Genomic DNA, 10,353 nt, shown 5'->3' on the forward strand with positions numbered 1-10,353 from the left:
TGCAGTCTTCACAGGCGAAACCCAGGGCTCGAACCAAGAGTAGACGTTCAGAGCTATTAATTCTTTTTTTAAAAATCGATTTAACAGCGCACACCTGGGCAGCAAGAAACACCTATCAGTCATACGTTCCAATATTTTTGATCACTTGGGGGGGGGGGGGGGGGGAATAGGTGTGTTCAAGCAGAAGGTGCAACGTTCTCAGTTGTTTAACACGTCTAGATGTAAATGTGAGGAAATGAAAGCTGACATTCTGTTCTGTCGTCTCATGTTCATCTTCTCATCTCGAACCGAAACGCCTTCAACGTGTAGCGAGAATGCACCAACAACGTCTGACCAATCAGAATCCGGAGGAAAATTGAACTATTAAATAAAATGTGATGAGCATCTACATACATTTATATGATAAATAAATACACACGGCTAATCACAATCATCTCAAATAACTGCGATTAGGTGATTATGTATTAATCGTGACGGGCCTTAATATAATATAAATTATAATTAAAATGATTTTATCATCATGAATGCAGCTTTAATGGCAAGCGTGAGCCGTACTTTTTGATGGAGACGAACGCTAAAATCCATATCAGTTATAAATAAATCAGAAACTGTCTAACTCAGAACGCCGTCTCATGACTTCAGGACTCCGGCATGACTTTACACAGAGAGGACGGAAAAAAACTGGAGGAATGCCGACTCCCACCCCCATCACCAGAAGGCATGGAGATGCTAAAAACAAACAAACCAACAAACAATGACAAAGCTGTCCTGTCCTTGCTGTATATATAGCACTGAGCACACAAACAGCAAATACCGAACACTCATCAAACCAATCAGTAAAAAAAATTTTTAAAACCCCGGCTCTGACAGGCGCCTGCCTGGCACGAACACGCTACATTCTGCTGAATTCCTGTTTCACTGAATCTGGGACAACGTGGTACTTTCTCCATTTGCTCACACACACACACACACACACACACACACATTCATCACATCTAATTGACTCATATCAGATTAACCCGTACAGATCATTTACACCAAACATTCAAAAGTGTAGACCGATATACATTCCTGATTTTCTCTGACGCTCATAAGGACTCATCATAAGGACTCTGTTGTATTGGATAAAAGAAACAGGCACATGTGATAAATATAGGCTGAGAAGGGCAAAGATGGATATTTATAGACTTTGAAAGAGACCTACATAAGGAAACAAATCGAATGGGAGTGTCTCAGAGATGGTGTTGTGCAGGAATAATCTACAGTACATGCAGGCTGGATTAGCGTATAAATAACTGACAAATAAAATGACATTACAGCAAAGAGCCAACTCTGTGTCATGGGCCACTCGTTTTTGTTAGTAAAGAGCCATATCTCTCTGGAGTTCTCGCCTGGTTTCATACTGAATCTAAGCAGGGTTGAGGCTGGACAGTATCTGGATGGGAGACCCCCTGGGGAAAACTAAGGTTGCTGTTGGAAGTGGTATTAGTGAGGCCAGCAGGGGGCGCTCACCCTGTGATCTGTGTGGGTCCCCTAGTGACGGGGACACTATACTGTAAAAACAGCACAGTCTTTCAAATGAGACTTTAAACCGAGGTCCTGACTCTCTGTGGTCACTAAAAATCCCAGGACACTTATCGTAAAAGAGTAGAGGTATAACCCCATGTCCTGGTGAAATTCCCCCATGGGCCCTTCTCTATCATGGCCCCCTAATAATAAGGGGCGGCTGTGGATCAGGTGGTAGTGCGGGTCGTCCACTAATCGTAGGGTTGGCGGTTCGATTCCCGGCCCACGTGACTCCACATACCGAAGTGTCCTTGGGCAAGACACTGAACCCCAAGTTGCTCCCGATGGCAAGTTAGCGCCTTGCGTGGCAGCTCTGCTACCACTGGTGTGTGAGTGTGTGTGTGAATGGGTGAATGAGACACAGTGTACACAGTGACACAGAATTCATGTTTCCCTCAATTACTGAAAGTTACCCAGGCCCTGAAGCAGCAAAGCATCCCCACACCATCACACTTCCTCCACCATGCTTGACCGTAGGTATGATTTACACCAGATTTAATGGGAGCGCTGTTTTCCAAACAGTTCCACTTTCAGCTCATCAATCCACAGAAGATTCTCCCAAAAGGTTTGAGGATCATCAAGGTGTGTTTTGGTGAAATTCAGACGAGTCTTAATGTTCTTCTGGGTCAGCAGTGGTTTTCACCCCACCACTCTTCCATGGAGGACATTTCCCCCAGTGTCTTTCTGATAGTGGAGTCATGAAATATTGTGGCCTTTATTGACGTAAGAGAGGCCTGTACGTCCTTTGATGTTGTCCTTGGCTCCTTTGGGACTTCCTGGATGAGTCGTCGCTGTGCTCTTGGAGGAATTTTGGAAGGTCGGACACTTCTGGGAAGGTTCACTACTGTGCCGAGTTTTTCCATTTGGAGATGACGGCTCTCGCTGTGGTTCTTTGGAGTCCCAGAGCCTTTGAAATATCTTTCTAACCCTTCCCAGACTGATGTCTTTCAATCACCTTCTTCCTCATCATTTCTGGAATTTCTTTCAATTTTAACATAGTGTGTTACTGAGTAAGACCTTTTACCCAACTTCATGCTGCTGAAAAAGTTCTATTTAAGTGTTGACGTGATTGAACAGGGTTTGCAGTAATCAGGCCTGGTTGTGTCTAGTCCGGCTGAAAGCAGCTACGATGGGGGCAAATACATTTTCACAGCAGCGTACTTGAACTAGTCGGCTTCGTCCGTTCATCGCGCCAATGATTAGACTGAAGAAGACAAGACCGAATAAATCCAATCTGCCTTTATGTGTGTGTGTGTGTGTCTGTGTGTGTGTGTGTGTGTGTGTGTTGCTCCACATCATTCTTATTATGCCCTCAGTGAGACCTCATGATATAATGCATAGCCCAAATCTAATCATTTCGTTGTCTAGCTGTTGATAGATGTTAGATTAGATTTAACAGCTCCACCAGATCTACATCTAAGCCCTGTGCTGTCATATACACATTCTATCATGGCATTAGCTGTGTCTGTAAAGTGTATTACCACTGAGCCACACAAGTTCATGACTTTTATGGCTCTTTATTTCGTACTTCATTAAGCAGATAAACGAGTTATATAGCTGAGGATATCATGTCATCTTGGTTTATCCTCGTGCTGTTGCTGCATGTCTATAAGCCCTGTAGCGGTCTGACTGACGATGTTGACTGGAAGCCGTTCTTTCATTCCTACTGCTAATCACAAACTCAAATAAAAGCCAAGACAAGAGAAATGTCACAGGCTAATGCAACATGTCAGAGCTAATTACTCTCTCTCTCTCTCTCTCTCTCTCTCTCTCTCTCTCTCCTTACCATCCACTTTATGCAGTTATCCAATCATCCAATCATGTCGCAGCAGCACAATGCATAAAAGCATGCAGATACAGGTCAAGAGGTACACGTCACCCAAACTGGACAGTTGAAAGGTTCGATGTGTTTTGGATTCTGAGACGCTTTTCTGCTCACCACGGTTGTAAAGAGTGATTAATATCACTCAATCCGAAACAATCTGGCCATTTTCCTCTGATCTCTCATATCAACGAGGCGTTTCTAACCCACAGAGCTGTCGCTCGCGTCATGTTTTTTTGTTTTTCGCACCGTGCCGTGTGAACTCTAGAGACCGCTGTGTGTGAAAACCCCAGGAGATCAGCGGTTTCTGAAATACTCAAACCCAACCCGTCTGGCACCAAAAAACCAAGTCACACTTTAGAGGTCAGGCTTTGTCTTCATTCTGATGTTTGATGTGAACGCTCACTGAAGCTCTTGACCTATATCTGCATGACGTTTTTGCATTATGCTGTTGCCACATGACTAGATAACGACACGAATGTACAGGTGTTCCTATTAAAGTGGACCCATATAAGATTCTGGTTCAATTCAAAAGACGCTGTGTGAAGAGACGCTGAAGAGATTTATGTTGAGCGTGTCTCACGTCGGAAATGTAAACTCAAAGTAAATATGTATAATATAAAGAGTTTACTGTTCAGGATGAACCAAAAATGGGAACGAATACCGCAATTGTGCAGGCTTCGCTTTAAAAAACCTTATCTTGATCCAACTTTACACAGCTATCTTGTCTTGACCCACAGTATTTCCAAATTGCCTGCTATCTGGAAGTGGCTGGAAAATGTTGTGTTTGTCAAATATTTTCCATGAGTTCCAGTCAGGTTTTAAATCTCTACACAGCATTGAATCTGCCCGGTTAAAGGTTACTAATGATGTTTTAATGTCACTTGACTCTGGAACTTGTGCTGTGTTGGTCTTATTGGATCTTAGCGCTACCTTTGATACTATCGACCAATGTATTCTTTTAAATCGCTTAGAGTCTGTGGTCGGTATCAAGGGTCTGGCTTTGCAGTGGTTTGCGTCTTATCTGTAAGATAAGACTTTCGCAGTAAACATAGGGAATTTCTGTTCTTCTTCCGCCCTCTTATCGTGTGGTGTTCCTCAGGGCTCCATATTGGGTCCTCTGTCGTTTTCCCTTTATATGCTTCCCCTGGGTTCTACTTTTCATACATATTTCCTTTCACTGCTATGATTATGATAGCCAATTATACATGTACTTGCCAGCTGACATGACATCAGTCCTTTTGGGTCCCTTTTTAAATGTCTTGAGGACATTAAATGGAGCAGTGGTGACTCAGTGGTTAAAGGCTCTGGTTTACTGACCAGAGTTCAAGCACCAGCACAGCCAAGCTACCGCTGTTTGGCCCTCGAGCAAGGCCCTTAACCCTCAATTGCTCAGTTGTATAAATAAGATAAATGTAAGTCGCTCTGGATAAGAGCGTCTGCCAAATGCCATAAACGTAAATGTTGAATGGCTAACAATTGTTAAATGAAAGCAAAAATGAAATCATTATTTTGGGCTTGCCCTACTGTTTCTTCTGCTCTTGAGGCCTAGTTAGGTCCTCTCTCTCTCTCTCTCTCTCTGTTAACAAATATGCCAAAACTCTTGGAGTGATCTGTGACTTACAAAGTGCTTTCTGGTTCTGCTCCAAAGTACAACATTGATGTTCTTCACCTTTACTCTCCTACAAGCGTTGAGACCACTTAATCGACTTCTTTTATCCGTCCCCCGCTGTCACAATAAGACAAAGTGTGATCGAGCCTTTTCCGGAGTTGGTCCCAGACTTTGGAACGGTCTCCCTTTTCACATGAGGTCCAAAGTTTATTCTTTGTGTTATAATGTTACTCAATGTGATGAATTTGAATGTTTGGTACAGCACTTTGGACCACCTGCCGTTGTCTTTAAATGTGCTTTATAAATAAATTTGACTTGACTCGACACATCCAATGTTCACGTCTTCTGACGGCGATGATGTCGGTGTTGAAACACAGCCGAGGGTTTGGTCAGTACACACACACACACACACACACACACACGGCCTGATTGCTGAATCATCTCTCAGATAGTTAGACAGGGAATTACCAGCACTCCTGCACTACACAACATCTCACTGATCAATAAATCCATGCCACTGCTGGTGAAAACATTACAGACCTGCTACCTGAAGTTCACAGGCTTAACCCAAGACCACTGATCCACAAATCCACCACTGATCCGTAAACAGCAGTTCATTATTCAGGAAAACAGGATTCTGGATTAAGCTGCCGAGGTATAAACTGATGTCTCGTTTGTATTTTGCCACATCAGATGTTGGAGGTGTTCCTATAGTACGTCCTCTATCCTCTGACCTGCTTTTCCTAAATTTAGGTAGTAAATGTACAGTTTACAATAAAATCGCATTCAGTTCAATACGGTATATATGTTTAATAAGAGCATTGCTCCCTATCGTTAAGAGATCACGAGTTCGAATCCCGATGATGTCACGGCCATGCGTAAACAGCAAAACTGGCCGTGTGCTCTGGGTGGGAGGGGCATACTCTCTCTGCCCTGTTAATCATTAGCCAATCATAGGCATCTATGAGCTGATGAGTATGTGGAAGGAGGCAGATAGCACTTTTTCCTCTGAGTGTATTATTAGCGATGGTCACTTTGATTCATCCCAGTGACTCGACTCTTTTGATTCCGTTCAACAAAAAGATTCGTTCAGTGACCCTATCTCCTTTGCCCTAAGTTACAACAGTAGTTGGCACCAGTGAGTGTCTTTTTTTAGATATTATGAGTAAGTCAGGGGCTGCATCCGAATATCCCTATTACTATACCATATAGTAGGCAAAAAGCAGTTCGTTAAAGGAGTAGTATGTCAGAATTCTCAGAATCCATAAAACAGTAGGCGAGAAATCCCCGGATGACGCACTGAGATTCCGTTAGTGTGGAACCAATGGACACTGCGCTATCCCATAAGGCAATAGGACTGGCGCAGAAGAGCTGTCAGAATCAAAAATGGCGGAAGGCGACGCGTCGGCTCATTTTAAGTTGTAGGTCACATGACAATACCAACATGGCGGATATAGTACATCCGGATTGTATTCATGCTACACACTTGTACTGACCGGTTCGTACTGTGACGAGCAGTAGGTCCGGTAACAGTACGCGATTTCCAGCGCAACCATTGTTCCATTCGCTCAATACGTTCGTTTATAAACAAGTTTTCAAGAGATAATTTATTCAAATCGACATGTCCAATCCACAAAGAAAAGGTCTGGTGATTTTATTTCCGAGAAAAACATATCAGTCAGTGCAGGCTAGTTTTGAGAGAGCAGCAACAAATGAGGATACGGTTGTAATTTGAAATAAATAAATAAATAAAGTAGTTTTCAATGCTACAATAATTTTAAGGTAGCCCTCAGTCAGTTTGACACATCTGTGTATAGCGGATTATGCTACGGATACAACACAACAACAACAACAACAACAACACATACGGCTTGTCTTAGTGCTACACACGCTTCAAATGCACTGCCCCGCCCTCTTTCTCTTTCTCTTCTTGTTGAAAGGGTGATGAACTGAACGAACGACAGGCATGTATCAGAGACCGGCACGTCCTCGTTCCTTCACCTAGTCTGTTCGTTTCCCTCACGACCGACAAGTCCACTATTCACAAACTAGCTCCTTCAGTTTGTACTGAACCGCACGTCCCAGTACGTATAGAATCGGAACCGCACGTCCTCGTCCAGACTCGGCACCAAGTCTCGTTCAGTAAGAGGGGTGTTCTTTCGGAGACACGGACACGAAATTCCACACAGAGAGTAACCTGGATCTGTGAGGAACGACGCTACGTAACGCAGTCATTAGTCAATTCTTTGATTTATTTGTTTCGTTAAATGTCTCGTCTTACATTTTCTTATTTATATCCCTCTATCTTCTGACGAGGTCTCTCTCCTCGGATTGTAAACTTACACTTGGATCTGGAGTCTATCCCATGGGAGTACACCCTAGATAAGATGCCATCATGGGGCACCACACACACACACACACACACACACACACCTAGAGGCAATTTAGCATAGCCTTGGGCCAGGGGCAATAGCTGGACTGTTAATCATCTCTCGCTGAGGCCAGATTCTTCTCCATCAAATGTGAAATTTGGACAAAAATTTGGATTTATCATCAATCTTGCCTCAGGTGTTATCACTGTTGGATATCTAACACGAGAATAGGCTAGTTTGGCGTTGCTAGCCAAGTGGAGGAACAGCTAAGCTATCACTGTATGGGTTTAGCTACTACAGTGCCATGCAGAGTACATTATCTTTCCTCCTGCTCTGCTCATGTCACGTTCACGTAAACTGGGACTCGTATAGACGTTTACACACCTTGTTTTCCTGCTCAGCATCAGAGGAAGTTAGTGTTTCAGTTTCAACCCTTTTACTGGTAATAATAATAATAATAATAATTGGCATATATCCATTTTCCCCTCACACAAACTGACTGTGTTAGCTAGCGTTTGGCAGAATTGAGAACTCTCAGCCAATAAGAGACGGGTATTTCCACGTAAGGTCCAGTAAACCCCGTCTGATTGGTCTCGCCTCCGAGTGGAGATTTATCCAGAGCTGAAGAAAACATCCTCAGGGCTACAGCCCCCAACGCCCATGCCAGGCTACGCCCAGGTTACTCCCCCGACTCGGGCAATCGGAGGAAACCGCAGACCCCAGAGGAAACCCACGCAGACACGGAGAGAGCAAACTCCAGACAGACAGGAGCTCAGGATCGCAGCACGAAGACGCTCTACACCGCTGTGTATACTGTGACTCGTGTTAATTCCCGATCGAACACGACCAGGTGAAAACGTTCAGCGGCTTCATGATTTCACGACGCGTTATTATCATTTTACGCACTGCAATATCTGCAAAGCGGTTTCGAAACCGTTGTCTGCAAGCGATGAATGATTACAGACACGTCGTAGTATCGGATCGGCTGCGTGCCACACGGTCGAAGATCTCGTGATACCTTCAACACCCTCCGAGAAGGGCATCATGAACGAGTCCATCGCTTTATCGTGACATCAGTATCGTTATGATCATATCGCCCTGCTCTACTCTAACATCCATACTGCTATAATCATAGACTGGTGATGTATTGCGCAACCTGCAACACACACACACACACACACACTTCACAATAGGAAAACAAGCAGAGCAGCTGCTCTTAAAGGCAAATCTGCGTAACTGGCCTGTAAGGCAGAGATGACAGTTTACGCACACACGCACACACACACACACACACACACACTCAACATGTCAGTATTAAATGCATATTAATGATAAGATCCAGCCCTGTAACACTCACCGGTGCTCATGGTGGTGCGCGGCTCCGTCTCCACTCCGGTTACACTGCTGCAGCCGAGCTGATCAGCTCAGAGAGCGCATCACTCACACACACACACACACACACAACACACACGCAAGGTCAATCCAAAGATGCACACGGATCAGAGCAATCCCAGTCGCGCTGGTGCGCTCCGGAGCAGTACAGGTCCTGCGGAACAGATGAGCGCAGTGAATGTCTGAGGGGTGTGTGTGTGTGTGTGTGTGTGTGTGTGTGTGTTGTTGCGCTCTGCATGGGCGTGTGACAGCGCCGCTCTGAGCCTCTGCATCAGCAGCAATCACAGCTCCTGAGCGCGCAAAGCCTCGTGGGAAACTGAGTACAAATATATGGAAGCTGTGTGGAAAGCCTTTCGGTGGCCAGTTTATTAGCAACACCCGACTCCAGGTAGATCCGATGCCCGGGAACAGAGAGCCGGAAGGAGGGAGAGCCGGGAATCCCGCAGGGACTGAAGGTTCATGAAGTGCTGATCTTTAACTGATGTTTTGTCGCCCTCAAGAGCTGAAAGTGTCAAACAGCACGAGGGAGGGAGTGGAAATGGTGAGGAGGACACAGGGGGAAGGAAACTTCTAGTACATTCCCCTTGTAATGTTCACAACCATATAACAACACAACACCTTCTTCTTCTTCTTCTTCTTCTTCTTCTTCTTTTACATCATCATCTTCTTCTTCTTCTTCTTCATCTTTTACTTCATCATCATCTTCTTCTTCTTTCATCTTTTACTTCATCATCATCATCTTCATCTTCATCTTTCACTTCATCATCATCATCATCTTCTTCTTCTTTCATCTTTTACTTCATCATCATCTTCATCTTCATCTTTTACTTCATCATCATCATCATCTTCTTCTTCATCTTTTACTTCATCATCATCTTCTTCTTCTTTCATCTTTTACTTCATCATCATCATCATCTTCTTCTTCTTTCATCTTTTACTTCATCATCATCTTCATCTTCATCTTTTACTTCATCATCATCATCATCTTCTTCTTCATCTTTTACTTCATCATCATCTTCTTCTTCTTTCATCTTTTACTTCATCATCATCATCATCTTCTTCTTCTTTCATCTTTTACTTCATCATCATCTTCATCTTCATCTTTTACTTCATCATCATCATCATCATCTTCTTCATCTTTTACTTCATCATCATCTTCTTCTTCTTTCATCTTTTACTTCATCATCATCATCTTCTTCTTCTTTCATCTTTTACTTCATCATCATCTTCAACTTCATCTTTTACTTCATCATCATCATCATCATCTTCTTCTTTCATCTTTTACTTCATAATCATCATCATCTTCTTTCATCTTTTACTTCATCATCATCATCTTCTTCTTCTTTCATCTTTTACTTCATCATCATCTTCAACTTCATCTTTTACTTCATCATCATCATCATCATCTTCTTCTTCTTTCATCTTTTACTTCATCATCATCTTCTTCTTCTTTCATCTTTTACTTCATCATCATCATCATCATCTTCTTCTTCTTTCATCTTTTACTTCATCATCATCATCATCATCTTCTTCTTCTTTCATCTTTTACTTCATCATCATCATCATCTTCATCTTCTACTACTACTTCT

At 43.3% G+C, this 10,353-nt stretch overlaps 1 protein-coding gene across 1 annotated transcript in view; it reads right to left on the bottom strand.

The window, feature by feature from the left end:
- The window catches only part of ablim2 (actin binding LIM protein family, member 2), a 103,497-nt gene extending 94,526 nt beyond the window's left edge, over positions 1 to 8,971 (bottom strand). The window contains exon 1 of the mRNA XM_053639303.1: positions 8,730 to 8,971. Coding sequence (XP_053495278.1) covers positions 8,730 to 8,739 — 10 coding nt within the window. The 5' untranslated portion in view covers positions 8,740 to 8,971. The remainder of the gene's footprint in view (positions 1 to 8,729) is intronic.
- Between the last annotated feature and the right edge of the window lie 1,382 nt (positions 8,972 to 10,353).

Source organism: Ictalurus furcatus, chromosome 13 (genome assembly GCF_023375685.1).
Source record: "Ictalurus furcatus strain D&B chromosome 13, Billie_1.0, whole genome shotgun sequence".
In the NCBI taxonomy this organism is placed as follows: domain Eukaryota; kingdom Metazoa; phylum Chordata; class Actinopteri; order Siluriformes; family Ictaluridae; genus Ictalurus; species Ictalurus furcatus.